This window comes from Pristiophorus japonicus, chromosome 22 (genome assembly GCF_044704955.1).
Source record: "Pristiophorus japonicus isolate sPriJap1 chromosome 22, sPriJap1.hap1, whole genome shotgun sequence".
In the NCBI taxonomy this organism is placed as follows: Eukaryota; Metazoa; Chordata; class Chondrichthyes; family Pristiophoridae; genus Pristiophorus; species Pristiophorus japonicus.
Window position 1 is genome coordinate 9,823,019 of NC_091998.1, and position 21,163 is coordinate 9,844,181.

The 21,163-nt window shown below is 46.9% G+C and overlaps 1 protein-coding gene across 1 annotated transcript in view; it reads right to left on the minus strand.

Annotated features, from left to right (window-relative positions):
- Positions 1 to 21,163, minus strand: part of LOC139234674 (PH and SEC7 domain-containing protein 1-like) — a 162,681-nt gene that overhangs the window by 81,870 nt on the left and 59,648 nt on the right. The window contains exon 5 of the mRNA XM_070865353.1: positions 13,659 to 13,712. Coding sequence (XP_070721454.1) covers positions 13,659 to 13,712 — 54 coding nt within the window. The remainder of the gene's footprint in view (positions 1 to 13,658; positions 13,713 to 21,163) is intronic.

Genomic DNA, 21,163 nt, shown 5'->3' on the forward strand with positions numbered 1-21,163 from the left:
CTATGTTTCTATGAGTCTATGCCCCCCCCTAGTTCTAGACACTCCGGCCAGCGAGACTCCCCCTTTAATTCAGGGTCCTGATAGCGAGACTTCCCCTTTAATTCAAGGTCATGACAATGAGACGCTAAAATCTGAAACAATGCTTCGATCTAAGCTTTGACAATAGAAGAGAGCAACTTTACACTGTCAGTCACTGGGGCGAAGTTACACTGTGTGTGCATGTGTGCGTGAGTGTGCACACGTGTCGGTGTGCGAGTGTTCATGTGTGCGCCTGTGTCAGTCACTGAGGCAAATTTACACGCGGCGTCACTTTAAACAGGTCAGGCTCGAGGGCATCGCTGCTGGATTGCGCGACCCCTCTCCCAACGTCTGGGCAGTTCACCGGCGGGATCCAATTGAGGCCCAACAATACAAGGGGTTCAGGTCTCTGAGCACCAGTGCCTGCTGGCGAGCTCACTCATGGCACCTTCCTCAGCGCACGTGCTCACCTCCAAATCAACCCCGGTATTAGAAAAGACATTTATATTGCACCTTATTAGATCAATGGGAAACGGTCTTAAAGTACTTCACACATAATGAAAGAACAAAAGCCAAAACTATTCTGCATCTATTACTCCAAGGGGGTGGAAATTCGGTTCGTTGCTGCCTGTGTTTGTGCCTCGGAGGGTCGGTAATGGTGGCGGAAATCATTTGCCGGGGGCATGAAGCATCACCGCCTGCGAGAGGCGGGCCGGTGTGCAACGCCCCCTGGTGGCGACACTGTTTTGAAATTTGTTTTCTAGGGACCCCCCCTAGCGCCCCCCTCGTGGGATCGCCTGGGAAAGCGGGCAGTCCGAGCTGTACCGGCGGCGGTGAGGGAAGGAATGTCTTCCTGAGGTAAGTGTGAGTGTTTCTTATTTTTTTTCTTTTTTGCGGTTTATGCGGATACGGCATCAGTAATGGATTGGGAATGTTTTTGGTGATTCTTTTGCCGATTTCTTTTCCCCAGGGGAAGCCTCTCTCAGGGTGCTCCGAGGCCGGCTGTTTAGCTCAGGATTTTCACTTGCTCTGCCGGCCTAGCGCCCCGAGAGCGGTGTGGAACACCTCCCTTAGCGCTCCACTCCACACTCAGGGCCCAGCTGCTGAATTTTGCAGTTGTCGACACAAACCATTTAGACGCGCAAAATTTACCAATCCTAGCGCCTCAAAATGGGCGATACCAAATTTCCAACCCCATCACTATTCCGCACCATTACTCAGGACTACTGCTCAGCTCAGTAAGACCCTACAGTGTGAAATTCCTCGAATCGGTGGTGCTCTGCTGGGATTATTTTGGCAGAAATGTGGCAGGAACCCTTGTAATTCGGCAAAGTAACTCTGGCGGAGTGGGAGCGTCGGCAAATAATTTCATGGCCTATTTTTATTTTTGCGGGCAAAATAAATCCTTTTGAACCCCTTACAGACGTGTATGTGTCTCAGAACTGTAGGCAGCCGTGCTTTTGCCCAAGGGTTAATAAACACTTAATTCTATCTACATCACAAGAATAAACCCAAATCACATAACATAAGAACATAAGAAATAGAAGCAGGAGTTGTCCATTTGGCCCCTCGAGCCTGCTCCTCCATTCAATAAGATCATGGCTGATCTGATCATGGACTCAGTTCCACTTCCCTGCCCGCTCCCCATAACCCTTTACTCCCTTATCGCTCAAAAGTCTGTCTAGCTCCACCTGAAATATATTCAATGACCCAGCCTCCACAGCTCTCTGGGGCAGAGAATTCCACAGATTTACAACCCTCTGAGAAGAAATTTCTCCTCATCTCAGTTTTAAATGGGCCCCTTATTCTAAGACTATGTCCCCTAGTTTTAGTTGCCCCGATGAGTGGAAACATCCTCTCTGCATCTACCCTGTCGAGCCCCCTCATTATCTTATAGGTTTTGATAAGATCACCTCTCATTCTTCTGAATTCAATGAGTAGAGGCCCAACCTACTCAACCTATCTGATAGAGAATTCAACCTCTGCAGCCAGTTTTGAAAAAAAACACAGACCACATTGCACTAAGTCATCAATCAACTTGACATTTTAGGACCTTGGGTAGCGAGCCAATTAAAGGTTAACAGACTATCAATTGAGCCAATAAGGTCAAAGAAGGCGAGTTCTTTTCTGTAAATTGAACCAGGTATAAGTACAGCCATTTTCGCCATGTGGTCTCAGAAGGACAAAGGCCTGGCTTAAAGCCAAGAGCTTGTTGCTGCTGCCAGAATAAAGTTACATTAAAACTATAACCGGAGTTCGTATTTCATTGGAAATTAAGAGATCTAACAATTTTGGCGTCACGAACACGATCGCTGAGGGAAGAAACTGAATTTTGGACATCGGACCTACATACTGAGGTAAGGACTCCTCTTTATAAAAGTCCTCGGTCAAAAGTTTAAATTCGCCTCTCCTTCTACGCGATTCCGAAAGCCTCCGGTTTGCGAACCCTCCGGTTGGTAGTCGGCTCGAGGTCCCATAGATGTCTAACTTCGGCGGTGTGTTAGTTAATTAATCACCGACCCACTGATCGGCTGGAAAGCCTACGACTCGAGACCCCAGTAAAGAAATCAGTATTATGGCAGCAGGAGATAAGAGCAAAGAATTGCCTACAACTGTAAAAGGTGGGCAGGCACCACCTGAGGTTTCGATAGATGAAATCCTCCAACAGTTGAAAGAATTCATAGAGCAACAATTCGACTTATCTAAAACCTGTAATAAGATCGAACAAAAGTATGAAACCTCCAAAGGACAATGGTCCTTGGACGAGATTAAAAGGGTCTGGGGAAAAACGACCCATATGAAAAATAAAGAGCGAACTAGATGGTCCCTAGCCGTTATGGGAAAGATCCGAAAGCAGAATGAAATTATAATGCGTTCCCAACATGATGGAGAACTGGCCAGTACAAAGGACCAATTGCAAGCTGTTTGTGCACAGCTCCGACAGAAAAAAATTGAACTTGAAAAGTCGGAAGTGGAAATTAAAGATCTTAAAGGTGAAATTAAAGAATGGAAAAAATCATTAGGTCAAGAGACAATAATAGGAAAAGGAAAATGTATCGGTCAATTCCCAGGGTACCCAGTTTGGATAAATTAAAAGCGCAAACCTGAGGACCGAGAAATAGATACGGATTCTGAATCCTCCGACGATACAGGGTCAGAGGATGACGAATTAAAGGTGCGCTTTGCCCCGTTTAAAAAAAGACGAGTTGTAGTCAAATCAGAAGAGACTGTGGATGAGGGCGGAACCAAAAAAACAAGGAAAACGGTGTATGCAAAATACTTAGTTCATGATCCAGCAGACCCAGGGAAAATTGATAAATGGTCCAAGGAATTGCCCAATCCAAAGAAAGGGGGAGTAAAAACGTGGGACCAATTGGACCGCTTAAGAAATATATATCAACTTCATCCCTGGGACGGAGTGCAAATTTTGACCATAATGGTGCCAAAAACACAGGGAAGAAGATTGCACAACAAGGTAGAAGAAGCTTTGGGGCAGGATGAGCAAGAATTAAATGCAGGATGGGAGGCGATTAAACACTGCCTGTTAGCTTTCAGTCCAGCTAAAACAGACTGGGGAAAAATTGCTGCCTGCCAACATAAAGCAATAGAGGAGGTCCTGGAGTATGACGAGCGATTTAGATGCATGTGGCTAGAACATTCGGGTATGAATAATACGGATGAGGAAATGGATGAACAAGTGTTAGGTCCCCTGAAAGCAGCTTTCATGGCAGGTCTAAAGCCAGAACTGTCCAAAATGCTTAAGGTAGTGTTACCGGACTGGGAAGGTAGAGGAACTACCTTTGTAGCATTGGTGGATCGATGTAACCAATTAGATCGGGATATGGGATCTAAAGTCCGAGCTGTACAGGCTATGGGATGGAAATCGGGTGACATGGTCAATTAGAACTTTGAAGAAAGAAGAATTGAAGGAACACCCGATATGGGCTAAAGATAAGAACGATTGTGGCCGACTCCAGATGGAGCCTGCGTCATTTACCGGGACCAAGCCTCCATGCACTAAACAGTATCCCATCAGTCCAACTGCTATCGCGGGAATCTTACCGGTTATTCAGCAATTGGAGAAACAAGGGGAGCTTATTAAAACGCATAGCTCCTCCAATAGCCCCGTGTGGTCGGTACAGAAATCTAATGAGACTTGGCGTTTGACTGTCGATTATAGGAAAGCTAACCAGTGTATTGATCAAAAAGCTCCTTTGATCCCTCCACCATTTTTAATGCCCTCAAACTGGAACATAAATATTTCTCGGTTATAGATATGGCCAACGGATTTTGGTCGGTGCCTCTGGCACCGGAGGTTCGACAGTGGTTTGCTTTCACTGTCCAAGGACAACAGTATACTTGGACCCGGTTACCACAGGGTTTCCACAACAGCCCTACGGTATTCCACATGGCTTTACAAAGCCATTTGCGAGAATTACCTCCCCTGTCATCCACAGTCATCCAATATGTAGACGATATCCTGCCAGCTTCAAACACTGAAGAACAGCATGAACAAGATTTACGAGCTTTGCTGGACCACCTTTGGCTGAAAGGACATAAAGCCAGCATCGACAAAGCACAAATATCCCAAGAAGAGGTTGTATACCTGGGACAAAAGATTTCACAAGGAAAGAGAGAACTTACCCAGGATAGAACTGCAGCCATTCGGGCTGCTAAAAAACCCACCACTATTCAGGAACTAAGGTCTTTTTTTTGATTGTGTAACTTTAACAGAAATTGGATTGACTCCTTCACACAGCTTGCTCAGCCACTGAATGATATTTTAAAGGGGAAACGTGCCTCTAAAGAAGCCATCACCCTCACTAAGGAACAGCAAGAGGCCTTCCTGAGTTTGAAAAAGGCTTTATGTTCGGCACCGGCTCTGGGAATCCCCGACAGTGGTAAGCCATTTACCCTGTTTGTCCATGAGAAAGAAGGATATATGAGAGCTATACTGACAAAAGAACATGGGGATCGGCAAAGACCTATTGGCTATTATTCGGCAAAACTGGATGCGGTAGCCCTCGGATGGGGAAATTGCCTAAGGGCCATGGAAGCTACATGTCGAGCGGTAATGATCACTGCGGATCTAGTCCTCGACCAAAAGCTGATTGTCAAGTGTCTCCACACCGTACATGCTTTGCTGTCTATGAATAGAATGTCTCAGGTGACGGCAGCTAGATGGACCCGCTGGACAGCAGTTTTGGAAGCTCCTAAGCTCCATATCGTCCGGGCCAGCCCGGTTAATCCCGCAACTATGCTCCCGATGTCAGAATCGAGGGAGCAAGAGGGGGGAGAATGTGAAGAGCATGACTGCGTGGAGATTTTAAAAGAAACAGAAGAAGCAGCCTTAGCAGCAGAGGAGCCTCTGCACAACCCAGATCTCAGGATTGGAACTGATGTCCTAGGGGTAACATTTGCTAATGCAGTTCGGGTATGTTTAAACTAATATGGCAGGGGGATGGGAACCTATGCAGCGAGATAGGGCGAAGTAATATGGAGTCAGAAACAGATGGTAGAAAGGTAAAAAGCAATAGTGGAAGGCCGAGTAAACAAAGGCCAGAAACAAAAAGGGCCACACTACATCATAATTCTAAAAGGACAAAGGGTGTTAAAAAAACAAGCCTGAAGGCTTTGTGTCTTAATGCAAGGAGTATCCGTAATAAGGTGGATGAATTAACTGTGCAAATAGATGTTAACGGATATGATGTGATTGGGATTACAGAGACGTGGCTCCAGGATGATCAGGGCTGGGAACTCAACATCCATGGGTATTCGATGTTCAGGAAGGAATGAATAAAAGGAAAAGGAGGTGGGGTAGCATTGCTGGTTAAAGAGGAGATTAATGCAATAGTTAGGAAGGACATTAGCTTGGATGATGTGGAATCAATATGCGTAGAGCTGCAGAACACCAAAGGGCAAAAAACGTTAGTGGGAGTTGTGTACAGACCTCCAAACAGTAGTAGTGATGTTGGGGAGGGCATCAAACAGGAAATTAGGGGTGCATGCAATAAAGGTGCAGCAGTTATCATGGGTGACTTTAATATGCACATAGATTGGGCTAACCAAACTGGAAGCAATACGGTGGAGGAGGATTTCCTGGAATGCATAAGGGATGGTTTTCTAGACCAATATGTCAAGGAATCAACTAGGGGGGAGGTCATCTTAGACTGGGTGTTGTGTAATGAGAGAGGATTAATTAGCAATCTCGTTGTGCGAGGCCCCTTGGGGAAGAGTGACCATAATATGGTGGAATTCTACATTAGGATGGAGAATGAAATAGTTAATTCAGAGACCATGGTCCAGAACTTAAAGAAGGGTAACTTTGAAGGTATGAGGCATGAATTGGCTAGGATAGATTGGCGAATGATACTTAAGGGGTTGACAGTGGATGGGCAATGGCAGACATTTAGAGACCGCATGGATGAACTACAACAATTGTACATCCCTGTCTGGCGTAAAAATAAAAAAAGGAAGGTGGCTATCAAGGGAAATCAGGGATAGTATTAAAGCCAAGGAAGTGGCATACAAATTGGCCAGAAATAGCAGTGAACCCGGAGACTGGGAGAAATTTAGAACTCAGCAGAGGAGGAGGACAAAGGGTTTGATTAGGGCATGGAAAATAGAGTACGAGAGGAAGCTTGCAGGGAACATTAAGACGGACTGCAAAAGTTTCTATAGATATGTAAAGAGAAAAAGGTTAGTAAAGACAAACGTAAGTCCCCTGCAGTCAGAATCAGGGGAAGTCATAATGGGGAACAAAGAAATGGCAGACCAATTGAACAAGTACTTTGCTTCGGTATTCACTAAGGAAGACACAAACAATCTTCCGGATATAAAAGGGGTCAGAGGGCCTAGTAAGAAGGAGGAACTGAGGGAAATCCTTATTAGTCGGGAAATTGTGTTGGGGAAATTGATGGGATTGAAGGCTGATAAATCCCCAGGGCCTGATGGAATGCATCCCAGAGTACTTAAGGAGGTGGCCTTGGAAATAGCGGATGCATTGACAGTCATTTTCCAACATTCCATAGACTCTGGATCAGTTCCTATCGAGTGGAGGGTAGCCAATGTAACCCCACTTTTTAAAAAAGGAGAGAGAGAGAAAACAGGGAATTATGGACCGGTCGGCCTGACATCGGTGGTGGGTAAAGTGATGGAATCAATTATTAAGGATGTCATAGCAGTGCATTTGGAAAGAGGTGACATGATAGGTCCAAGTCGGCATGGATTTGTGAACGGTAAAGCATGCTTGACAAATCTTCCGGAATTTTTTGAGGATGTTTCCAGTAAAGTGGACAAGGGAGAACCAGTTGATGTGGTATATTTGGACTTTCAGAAGGCTTTCGACAAGGTCCCACACAAGAGATTAATGTGCAAAGTTAAAGCACATGGGATTGGGGGTAGTGTGCTGACATGGATTGAGAACTGGTTGTCAGACAGGAAGCAGAGAGTAGGAGTAAATGGGAACTTTTCAGAATGGCAGGCAGTGACTAGTGGGGTACCGCAAGGTTCTGTGCTGGGGCCCCAGCTGTTTACACTGTACATTAATGATTTGGACAAGGGGATTAAATATAGTATCTCCAAATTTGCGGAATACACTAAGTTGGGTGGCAGTGTGAGCTGCGGGGAGGATGCTATGAGGCTGCAGAGTGACTTGGATAGGTTAGGTGAGTGGGCAAATGCATGGCAGATGAAGTATAGTGTGGATAAATGTGTGGATAAATGTGAGGTTGTCGACTTTGGTGGTAAAAACAGGGAGACGGACTATTGTCTGAATGGTGACAGATTGGGAGGCGGGGGGTGGGGTGCAGCGAGACCTGGGTGTCATGGTATATCAGTCATTGAGGGTTGGCATGCAGATACAGCAGGCGGTTAGGAAGGCAAATGGCATGTTGGCCTTCATAGCGAGGGGATTTGAGTACGGGGGCAGGGAGGTGTTGCTACAGTTGTACAGGGCATTGGTGAGGCCACACCTGGAGTATTGTGTACAGTTTTGGTCTCCTAACTTGAGGAAGGACATTCTTGCTATTGAGGGAGTGCAGCGAAGGTTCACCAGACTGATTCCCGGGATGGCGGAACAGACCTATCAAGAAAGACTGGATCAACTGGGCTTGTATTCACTGGAGTTCAGAAGAATGAGAGGGGATCTCATAGAAACATTTAAAATTCTGACGGGTTTAGACAGGTTAGATGCAGGAAGAATGTTCCTAATGTTGGGGAAGTCCAGAACCAGGGGTCACAGTCTAAGGATAAGGGGTAAGCCATTTAGGACCGAGATGAGGAGAAACTTCTTCACACAGAGAGTGGTGAACCTGTGGAATTCTCTACCATAGAAAGTTGTTGAGGCCAATTCACTAAATATATTCAAAAAGGAATTAGATGTTGTCCTTACTACTCGGGGGATCAAGGGGTATGGCGAGAAAGCAGGAATGGGGTACTGAGGTTGCATGTTCAGCCATGAACTCATTGAATGGCGGTGCAGGCTCGAAGGGCCGAATGGCCTACTCCTGCACCTATTTTCTACGTTTCTATGTTTCTATGTTTCATCCTGTTTACAGATGGTTGCTCCTTTGTTGACAATGGTACCAGAAAAGCAGGATGGGCAGTTACAACCTTATATGAGGTAGTGGCAAAAGGATGTTTACCCTCAGGAACGTCAGCACAACAGGCCGAGTTACGGGCCCTGTCAGAAGCATGTCGAATAGCAGAAGGACAGACAGCTAATGTCTACACAGATTCGCGTTATGCTTTGGGAGTCGCTCACGACTTTGGTCTGTTATGGCGGAAAAGAGGATTACTCACTGCTGCTGGTACACCTATCCGAAATGGAAAAGAAATCCGAGACTTACTAGAGGCCATACATTTACCTCAGGAAGTGTCCATCCTGAAGTGTAAGGCCCATACCAAGGAAAATACCACAGAAGCACAGGGAAATGCCCTGGCCGACCAGGCAACTGAAGATGCCGCCTCACAGGGCGTTCCCCCAGAAGAACCAACACAGATGTGCAGATTGAAAGCACTCAGGACTCTGACACGAGACCTTCAAACAATGCAAGGCGAGTGCTCCTGAGAGGAAAAATGGACATGGATTGAGGCAGGAATTAAGCTATGCGAAGATGGTGTCTGGAGACAAAGAGTTACCGACAAGCCAGTCGCGCCACAAGCGCTTATGCCTTTTTTAGCCCAACAGATCCACTCGTGGGGACACTTGGCCTCGCAACAGATGACGGCACAGTTCCAGAAAAGCTGGTGGGGTCGGGGATTTAAAAAACATGCCCAGCTGGTAGTCGATCGCTGTGTGGTCTGCCAGAAAAATAATTCTGGACCCATCACGGTAATGCCCCCTGTCGGACCATTCCAGCATCTGCAGGTTGAATATATATCTCTTCCTTCATGTCAAGGATACACTAACATTCTTGTCATGGTCGACAGATTCTCTAGATGGGTAGAAGCTGTCCCAACTAAAAGAGCCACAGCCAATCACACTGCAAAAGTCTTGTGTAAGGATTACATTCCCCGATGGGGAGTCCCGAGTAGCATTAACTCAGATCAGGGAACACACTTCACAGGTGCTGTCTGCCAAGAAGTCTGTAGGTTACTGAACATTATGTGGGATTTACACTGTCCTTATCATCCACAATCATCAGAACAAGTAGAGCGAATGAATCGAACTCTGAAACAACAGCTTGCCAAATATCACCAAGAAGGAACACCATGGCCCCAGGCACTACCAATAGTGCTATGTAGCATTAGGGCAACCCCGAACAGAACTACAGGTCTGAGCCCATTTGAAATTATAACAGGAAGACCCATGTCGCTGCCAGGAACTATCGATTTGCGGAAAGCTGATGTTCACTTAATGAGTGACACTTTGTTATCATACTGTCAGAACCTAACCAATGCTATTAGTTCTGTTTCCCGACAGGTATCGGCAGCTTGGGGTAATCCACCCGAAGGAGGACACGACATCATCCCGGGAGTCTGGGTGTATGTGAAAAAGTTGCATAAAGAACCTTTGGGAGGGACCTTATCAAGTGTTATTGACCACCCAGGCAGCTGTTAAATTCCAAGGAAAGAAAGCTTGGATCCACGCTTCACACGTTAAACGAGCACCCGTAACTGAAGCTGAAATCTAATGAGGACAATTAATTTTTGCCAAAATGTATAAATTTACTGTATTATTGATTGTAGGTTTTCTAGGCATAGGCCTACTTCTTACTAGCCGACCCTCTGCACCAAAGGGAAATAGTAGAGTACCCAGGGAATTACATGTAAATACCTTTTTATATATGTCATACATTTATGCCAAACAAGGTAACATTTCTAGTTGTTGGGTGTGTGCACATATTCCTATTCACTCAAAGGGAGGGATTCCCTTGAGGCCAGTTCCCTTGAATATCTCGGAAATAGCTGAGTGGATAATTAATCAAAACAAAACAGGCAATGCGTTTCAGGATACGGAAAACTGGGCACGTAAATGGAAGTCAGCAGGTTACAATCTGACTACCTTTGAAGGGGGATACCAACCTTGCTACAATAATTCCAAACGGCCCCCATTTTTTGTTATCACTAAAACAACAGGAATAGGAAGACCGGAGGAATCGGTCTGCCTGATTAGAAACATCAAAGGAGGCCAAAATATGGGGTATAGTAACTGCTCCCAGAATTATAATGTAATCAAGCCACGGAACCATCCAAACTGGGCCGATGTGGGAATTCTTAACGTAATGGGGATTCTGAATAAAACAGATGGAAAAGCCTGGACAGGTCCCGGAGTGTTGCTGACAAAGAAACAGCTAACCTTCATTGCCTATAATGGCACCTATTGGGTGTGTGGCCACAAGGCCTACCCTTGGCTGCCCCAGAATTGGACGGGATCCTGCTATTTAGCCTACATTGTGCCTTATATGTATCATATAAAGTCACTGTCAGAACATTTACACCGTCCTAAGAGAGCCATCACAGAAACAGAGAGGTTCTTTGCCATTCTGATCCCCAGGTATGGGACCACCAGACTGGCAAGGGAATCCATTAACATGGCATCCATTGTGGAACGGGTAGCCAATGCTACCTCAGAGGCCCTAGTTAAAATCAATGCAGAAATGGTAGCAATCCGCACAGTAGCCCTACAGAATAAACTGGCCCTTGATTACATCCTGGCTGAAAAGGGAGGTACTTGCACCCTACTCGGAACTGAGTGTTGCACATATATCCCAGATAGCTCCGAAGAAATTACCCACTTAGCGGAGCATATCCAAAAGGAGTTAGAACAACTTAAGCAACCCCCATCATTCACTTTGTGGAGTGGAACCACTGAATGGCTAGGTTCAATAGGAACTTCATTGGTGGAAGGTTTTAATTCTATTTGTTGTAATTGTTTTACTTTTATATTGTTTGTTTATGTTGATTAAATGTTGTTGCGACCAGGTGGCTGTAGCTGCTGTCCCGCAGGTGAGACACCTTGCAGGTCCCAGCAGACCGTCTGTACGTGGCACAGGAGTATGTTATGCTTAAGGGAAGGTTGTTTACTGGTTGAATTAAGATATTGATTTGGATTAAATTGGAATAAGGTTAATTAACCTACTAAAACCAAACTTCCATTGTGGCCACAATGGAACTCGGGTTGGTGTAAATTTGTGTGGAAGCTACTAGTCCGGACATGTGGCGAAACACATCAACAAATTTTAGAAGGAAATTCTACTAACATGTATGAAATTATTTTGTATAATGTTTAACCAGTGATAGCTGATGTTTTATGATTCAGTTTGTGAAAGAATCAAAGGGGGGATTGATAGAGAATTCAAGCTCTGCAGCCCGGCTGCAGTTTTGAAAAAAACACAGACCACATTGCATTAAGTCATCAATCAACTTGACATTTTAGGACCTTGGATAGCGAGCCAATTAAAGGTTAAAAAACTATCAATTGAGCCAATAATGGTCAAAGGTGGTGAGTTCTTTTCTGTAAATTGAACCAGGTATAAGTACAGCCATTTTGGCCATGTGGTCTCAGAAGGACAAAGGCCTGGCTTAAAGCCAGAAGCTTGTTGCTGCTGCCAGAATAAAGTTACATTAAAACTACAATCGGAGTTCGTATTTCATTGGAAATTAAGAGATCTAACACTATCCTCATAAGTCAAACCCCTCATCTCCGGAATCAATCTAGTGAACCTTCTCTGAACAGCCTTCAATGCAAGTATTTCCTTCTTTAAATACGGACAACGTTCTCTGAGATTCTACACCCAGGCTCAACGGACCTCCTTCCGTACTGTAACCATTCTAGGATTCGATTCTATGAGATGGTCACCGCTGTTTCAGATTCAACTGCCTTTCAAATCACAATTATTATTTTTTTGATGCAGTGAGTTGTTTTGCTCTGGCATGCGCTGTCTGGAAGGTGAGGCTTGACAAAAGCCCCAGCAGGCTAACTGAATGGTCAATGTTTATTTAAATTCATTCACAAGTTGTGGGCTGGGAAAGGCCAGCATTTACTGCACATCCATGATTACCCTTGAGAAGCTGCTGGTGAGCTGCCTTCTTCACAACAAAGTGGCTCGGCTGGGCCATTTAAGAATGAACCACTTTGCTGTGTGCAACCCAAGGTAACCTGTATCATACCCCCACCAGAGGGCATACCTGTTGGAGTCCCAGGGGATCCAGCAGAGCACTGTATATAAGCAGGCCTCCCATGCTGTACCAACACTCTGGAGTTAGTATTAAGGAGCTAAGGTCACACTTACTCATGTCTACAGTACTCAGTTAAATTACTTTATTATTAACATAACACTGTGGGCCTGGAGTTACATAATTGGCCAGATTGGGTAAGGATAGCAGATTTCCTTCCCTGAAGGACATTAGTGAACCAGTTGGGTTTTTCCTGACAATCCGGTAGTTTCATGGTCACCATTACTGATACTAACTTTTTAATTCCAGATTTTATTTAATTAACTGAATTTAAATTCCCCAGCTGCCGTGGTGGGATTTGAACTCAGGTCTACACCTCATTAGTCGAGGCCTCTGGATTACTAGCCCAGTAATATAACCACTATGCTACCAGACCCACTCAACCATTGCCGTGCCTTCTGTTGCCTAGGCCCCAAGCTCTGGAATTCCCTGTCTAAACCTCTCCGCCTCTCTACCTCTCTTTTCTCCTTCAAGACGCTCCTTAAAACCTACCTCTTTGACCAAGCTTTTGGTCACCGGCGCTAATTTCTACTTATGTGGCTCGGTGTCAAATTGTTTCATCTCATAATATTCCTGTGAAGCGCCTTGGGAGGTTTCACTATGTTGAAGGCGTTATATAAATACAAGTTGTTGTTGTACCTGACACATGAGAGGCAAGGACACTCAGGCTAGACCACACATTCCTTTGAACTTGGTTGTGAGTGGGGCCTTCAGGAGATGGTCCCCTACCTCCCATCACTCTGTGGATCAGGCCCAGGCCCAGGCTACAGGGACAGCCGCACTTGTCTCACTGCTGTCTGGGTGCCTGCCCTCCACGCACTCCTCATACCACGCCCTGCTCTTCTTATTGGTGCTGGCTTCCCCTGAGCCTGCTGGGAGGCGGCATGTCACTGAGTCTCTCTTGCTGGAGCTCCACCTTCGTTTCCCGCATCAGCCCGGCTGCCACGTGCATTTCTCACCTGGGTTCCCATCTGGCGCTTCCTCTTCCCACTCTGGCAACGGACCAGCAGCATCTGAAAGCAAGGAATGGGTCTGGGTGAGTGCGGGTCACGGACTGCACGGAGCTTGTTTCCCACCCCCACCCCCCCAGCGGAAAGTGTCAGCCGCAACTAGGTCATCGCAGCTTAAGGCTGCCATTGCTTCAATCATGATATGCTGTTGAGGATGGATGGAACACAGTCAACATTTACTGGAACATATATGGTCCATGAACTTTTACAGACAATGTGGCATGCATGAGTTGGATGACAAAGTAATTCAGTCCCTTACCCAACCCTGGCTCCTCCTCCTGATTGTCGTTTGATGCATTGCTGATCCCACCTCAGTTCTCCCCTTCTACTCCCTCCAAGCTAAGCAACGCTGACGTCTTCTCCTCACTTCTGGCCTTTGATGTTTGCCAACTTCTTCTTTCGAGGCTGTAATGTATGCACTTGTGAGTATGCTCAGAGGTTTGTAGAGCTGTTGCATTGTGAGTGGCGTGGCCAGTCACGTGATGTTCACAAGACTCAATAAAATCCCAGTCAGTTGGGTCTAGGTCATCCACGATGAGGCATGCAGTTGTGAGCCTGGTGGATGAACTGGTAATGTGTAGTGTGACTGTTAAACCTCTGTTAATAAACCAACTAGTTCTTAATGGTAATGTGTTACTATGAATTCTTAAGCAAAGAACCCATGAAGCAAATGCATTACAAGGGTCCTTCTTTGTCCCCAAGTCTTTGCTTTGCATCCCCTTCTGCAGCCATTGGACAGACCAGACACACATTGCTACACTTATCTTTTCTGGCTCCTCTTGTTCGGGTGGGGTGGTGTGAGGGCTCAAGCTCAGCAAACTTGTGATCTTCAAACTTTAGTATGTGGGGGGACGGTCTGTAACTATTGACACATTCCCATGATCCTCTGCAGCTATTGGCACATTCCCATGATCCTCTGCAAATACTGACACACTCCCATAATCCACTGCAAGGATTAACACACTCCCATGATCCTCGGCAAATAGTGGCACACTCCCATGATCCTCAGCAAATATTGACACACTCCCATGATCCTCTGCAAGGATTGACACACTCCCATGATCCTCTGCAAGGATTGACACACTCCCATGATCCTCTGCAAGGATTGTCACACTTGCAGGAACTCCTTTCCATATATAGACATACTGTCAAGGACTGCGTGCAAATATTGACACGCTCCAGGGATCCCTTGTCTGAGATTCTGAAAGTGTCAAGCACTCGCAGGAAAATAGCGCCATCATTGCAAGAAAATCCTTATTAGTAAGTGGCAACAGAACGGCCAGTAAATAAACAAATACTGCAGGAAAAGTGCAGAAGTCTCAAGACATTGAGTTCTCAAAACACATGTCCAACCCTAGATGGGCAGAAAGCTGATGACTAAATTGACCCTGGGATCCCCGCACAGAGATCATCGATCCTAGTTGCAAACACTCTACTCTTGTCTCTTTTCACCTACTGCCTGTGTAGTTACCTTTCCTCGATTGACAGGATGCGTCCACGCTGAATAAGCGGGACCCACTCTGCATGTTGGTACAATGCCACACACTACAGGGCTGTAGTGATACCCGCCCTCCTGTATGGCTCAGAGACATGGACCATGTACAGTAGACACCTCAAATCGCTGGAGAAATACCACCAACGATGTCTCCGCAAGATCCTGCAAATCCCCTGGGAGGACAGACGCACCAACGTCAGTGTTCTCGATCAGGCCACCATCCCCAGCATCGAAGCACTGACCAAACTCGACCAGCTCCATTGGACGGGCCACATTGTTCGCTTGCCTGACACAAGACTCCCAAAGCAAGCGCTCTACTTGGAACTCCTACACGGCAAGCGAGCCCCAGGTGGGCAGAGGAAACATTTCAAGGACACCCTCAAAGCCTCCTTGATAAAATGCAACATCCCCACCGACACCTGGGAGTCCCTGGCCAAAGACCAGTCTACACTAAGTGGAGGAAGAGCATCCGGGAGGGCGCTGAGCACCTCGAGTCTCGTCGCCGAGAGCATGCAGAAAACAAGCGCAGGCAGCGGAAGGAGCGTGCGGCAAACCAGACTCCCCACCCACCCTTTCCTTCAACCACTGTCTGTCCCACCTGTGACAGAGACTGCAATTCCCCTATTGGACTGTACAGTCACCTGAGAACTCACTTTTAGAGTGGAAGCAAGTCTTCCTCGATTTCGAGGGACAGCCTATGACGATGATGATGACGACACTCTGATTGGTGTGTCTGACCCACCATTGCTGGCCCACTACTGGCCCTCCGGTGCCTCTGACAGATTTCACTATTTCAATTCTTGTCTCCCAACCCGTGGAAATCAAGCCCTCAGAAAGTGGCTTCTTAATCAGAATCTTACAGCACAGAAGGAGGCCATTTGGCCCGCTAGGCCTGTGCCGGCTCTTTGAAGGAGTGATCCAATTAGTCCCTCTCCCCTCCGCTTTTTCCCTTTTGATGCTTTCTTCGCCAGCAAGGCGCCTCCACAAGATTCGAAGCTACCGAGCAAGGACTGCAAATTTGGGAGCACGGTTCTGTTACGAACAAGTTTTATTCCAGAACAGGGGTCAAGCACAAAAAAAAAGCTCCGAGATAGAATTTCAGCGAGGGTTCTCCGAAATCTTCCGCCGTCATTTCAGTGACAGATTGGCGCAAACTGCTGAGGTAAAAAAGCATCATGGAGCATTTCTCCGAACCGCCCGCCAAAGTTACGGCGGGAGGTCGGGAGGAGTTAAACTAATATGGCAGGGGGATGGGAACCAATGCAGGGAGACAGAGGGAAACAAAAGGAGACAAAAGCAAAAGACAGAAAGGAGATGAGGAAAAGTGGAGGGCAGAGAAACACAAGGCAAAGAACAAAAAGGGCCACTGTACACAAAAATTCTAAAAGGACAAAGGGTGTTGAAAAAACAAGCCTGAAGACTTTGTGTCTTAATGCAAGGAGTATCCGTAATAAGGTGGATAAATTAACTGTGCAAATAGATGTTAACAAATATGATGTGATTGGGATTACAGAGACGTGGCTCCAGGATGATCAGGGCTGGGAACTCAACATCCAGGGGTATTCAACATTCAGGAAGGATAGAATAAAAGGAAAAGGAGGTGGGATAGCATTGTTGGTTAAGGAGGAGATTAATGCAATAGTTAGGAAAGACATTAGCTTGGATGATGTGGAATCAATATGCGTAGAGCTGCAGAACACCAAAGGGCAAAAAACGTAAGTGGGAGTTGTGTACAGACCTCCAAACAGTAGTTGTGATGTTGGGGAGGGCATCAAACAGGAAATTAGGGGTGCATGCAATAAAGGTGCAGCAGTTATCATGGGTGACTTTAATATGCACATAGATTGGGCTAACCAAACTGGAAGCAATATGGTGGAGGAGGATTTCCTGGAGTGCATAAGGGATGGTTTTCTCGACCAATATGTTGAGGAACCAACTAGGGGGGAGGTCATCTTAGACTGGGTGTTGTGTAATGAGAGAGGATTAATTAGCAATCTCGTTGTGCGAGGCCCCTTGGGGAAGAGTGACCATAATATGGTGGAATTCTGCATTAGGATGGAGAATGAAACAGTTAATTCAGAGACCATGGTCCAGAACTTAAAGAACGGTAACTTTGAAGGTATGAGGCGTGAATTGGCTAGGATAGATTGGCGAATGATACTTAAGGGGTTGACTGTGGATGGGCAATGGCAGACATTTAGAGACCGCATGGATGAACTACAATAATTGTACATTCCTGTCTGGCGTAAAAATAAAAAAAGGAAGGTAGCTCAACCGTGGCTATCAAGGGAAATCAGGGGTAGTATTAAAGCCAAGGAAGTGGCATACAAATTGGCCAGAAATAGCAGCGAACCCGGGGACTGGGAGAAATTTAGAACTCAGCAGAGGAGGACAAAGGGTTTGATTAGGGCAGGGAAAATAGAGTACGAGAAGAAGCTTGCAGGGAACATTAAAACGGATTGCAAAAGTTTCTATAGATATGTAAAGAGAAAAAGGTTAGTAAAGACAAACGTAGGTCCCCTGCAGTCAGAATCAGGGGAAGTCATAACGGGGAACAAAGAAATGGCAGACCAATTGAACAAGTACTTTGGTTCGGTATTCACTAAGGAGGACACAAATAACCTTCCGGATATAAAAGGGGTCAGAGGGTCTAGTAAGAAGGAGGAACTGAGGGAAATCCTTATTAGTCGGGAAATTGGGGAAATTGATGGGATTGAAGGCCGATAAATCCCCAGGGCCTGATGGACTGCATCCCAGAGTACTTAAGGAGGTGGCCTTGGAAATAGCGGATACATTGACAGTCATTTTCCAACATTCCATTGACTCTGGATCAGTTCCTATCGAGTGGAGGGTAGCCAATGTAACCCCACTTTTTAAAAAAGGAGGGAGAGAGAAAACAGGTAATTATAGACTGGTCAGCCTGACCTCAGTAGCGGGTAAAATGATGGAATCAATTATTAAGGATGTCATAGCAGCGCATTTGGAAAGAGGTGACATAATAGGTCCAAGTCAGCATGGATTTGTGAAAGGAATATCATGCTTGACAAATCTTCTGGAATTTTTTGAGGATGTTTCCAGTAGAGTGGACAAGGGAGAACCAGTTGATGTGGTATATTTGGACTTTCAGAAGGCTTTCGACAAGGTCCCACACAAGAGATTAATGTGCAAAGTTAAAGCACATGGGATTGGGGTTAGTGTGCTGACATGGATTGAGAACTGGTTGTCAGACAGGAAACAAAGAGTAGGAGTAAATGGGTACTTTTCAGAATGGCAAGCAGTGACTAGTGGGGTACTGCAAGGTTCTGTGCTGGGGCCCCAGCTGTTTACACTGTACATTAATGATTTAGACGAGGGGATTAAATGTAGTATCTCCAAATTTGCGGAAGACACTAAGTTGGGTGGCAGTGTGAGCTGCGAGGAGGATGCTATGAGGCTGCAGAGTGACTTGGATAGGTTAGGTAAGTGGGCAAATGCATGGCAGATGAAGTATAATGTGGATAAATGTGAGGCTAGCCACTTTGGTGGTAAAAACAGAGAGACAGACTATTATCTGAATGGTGACAGATTAGGAAAAGGGGAGGTGCAACGAGATCTGGGTGTCATGGTACATCAGTCATTGAAGGTTGGCATGCAGGTACAGCAGGCGGTTAAGAAAGGAAATGGCATGTTGGCCTTCATAGCGAGAGGATTTGAGTACAGGGGCAGAGAGGTGTTGCTACAGTTGTACAGGGCCTTGGTGAGGCCACACCTGGAGTATTGTGTACAGTTTTGGTCTTCTAACTTGAGGAAAGACATTCTTGCTATTGAGGGAGTGCAGCGAAGGTTCACCAGACTGATTTCCAGGATGGCAGAACCGACCTATCAAGAAAGACTGGGTCAACTGGGCTTGTATTCACTGGAGTTCAGAAGAATGAGAGGGGACCTCATAGAAACATTTAAAATTCTGATGGGTTCAGACAGGTTAGATGCAGGAAGAATGTTCCCAATGTTGGGGAAGTCCAGAACCAGGGGTCACAGTCTAAGGATAAGGGGTAAGCCATTTAGGACCGAGATGAGGAGAAACTTCTTCACCCAGAGAGTGGTGAACCTGTGGAATTCTCTACCACAGAAAGTTGTTGAGGCCAATTCACTAAATATATTCAAAAAGGGAGTTCGATGAAGTCCTTACTACTAGGGGGAATCAAGGGGTATGGTGAGAAAGCAGGAATGGGGTACTGAAGTTGCATGTTCAGCCATGAACTCATTGAATGGCAGTGCAGGCTAGAAGGGCCGAATGGCCTACTCCTGCACCTATTTTCTATGTTTCTATGTTTCTATGAAACCCCCAGAGGATTTCCATCCCCGTGGCTCCGGAACGGGATCGCTGATCCGGAGTTGTTATTCGGCACGTGCAGGAAGTCCCACCGCACGTTCGGCTTGTGAGAGGCGTGAAGGCCAGCATACACCAGGTGGGCCGAACGGCCTGCTTCTGGGCTGTGTGTTCGATGTAACCGCACGTCAGGAAGGGTTCTGAAATGAGCCGGGTGTGACTGAGGCGGGGGGGGACAAAATACAATTGATGATAACAAAACGGCCGACATCGTTCTTCTAACTTCACAGCGAGCGGGGGAACGGAGTTGCACTTTATACAGCACCCATGATCGCGTCTGAGAATCACCTCAGAGCATTTGTCAGTGATTCAATTCCTCGAAGTGTGGCCGAGCTGGTTCCCCGGGCAAATGCGGCATTGGATTTTTCTCCTTTCCCCCTCCCCCTTTGGCGCATAGCAAGATCCCACAGAGAGCAATGGCCTGCTTCGTCCGACTTATGGCGATGCTGAACCGAGCAAGGAATCCCAGGTCATTTCCCCCCGCTCTCCTTCGGGTGCTGCCTCGCAGGAAGGGGGGGGGGGAAACTCGAGAATGGACCCCCGCATCGCACCCAAAGGGCAGCGCCTCAACCCGCACGGCACTGGAGTGTCAGCCCGGGTGAGGGGCTCAGGCGCCATGCTCTGGGGGCACAAAACCGCCACCTTCAGGGAGAGCGAGAGCGCTGCCCACCGACCCGACCCTCATCGGGGAGGTGTGGAAAACTATTTTTAGCGCACAACTGGATGGCAGAAAGCATCCCATTGAACGCAGCGCGTGTGGCTGCGGAGCTTGAAGAGTTAACAAATAGCCAATAGTGTCAGCTGTGGCTCAGTGGGCAGCACCCTCGCCTCTGAGTCAGAAGGTTGTGGGTTCAAGTCCCACTCCAGGGACTGGAGCACAGAAATCTAGGCTGACACTCCCAGTGCAGTGCTGAGGGAGCGACACACTGTCAGAGGTGCCGTCTTTCGGATGAGACGTTAAACCGAGGCCCCGTTAAACCGAGGCCCCGTCTGCTCTCTCAGGCGGACGTAAAACATCCCATGGCCACCATTTCGAAGCAGAGCAGGTGAGTTATCCCTGGTGTCCTGTGGCCAATATTCATCCCTCAATCAACATCACCAAAAAAACAGATGGTTTCGCCATTATCACATTGCTGTCTGTGGGAGCTTGCTGTGCGCACGTTGGCTGCCGCGTTTCCCACATTGCAACAGCGGCTGCAAAAAAGTACTTCATTGGCTGCAAGGCGCTTCGAGACGTCCGGTGGTCGCGAAAGGCGCTACCTAAATGCAAGTCTTTCTTTTCCAAGTTGCGTTTATACTCACAGCTCTCCCGTGGTGTGTGAAGGCCCAGCCTCTTGCTGACGTCGCCAGCAGCACAATCTCCCTGCCACTGCATCACCCATCGTAGCAGCAGCAGCCCAGCCTCCGGTCAGTCCCCCCGCTGACCCGAGCGCCCCCCCCCCCCTCTCTAGGTCGATGAGCCGAGGAGGGGAGGGAGCTGTCTCAGGAGGGGGGCGGTAACGTCCGCTCTCCCCCCACCCCCTCCCGCGCGTCCCCCTTCAATCGTGGCCGGCTCCCCAGCCGACTGCAGCTCAGCTGTGTGAGGAGCTG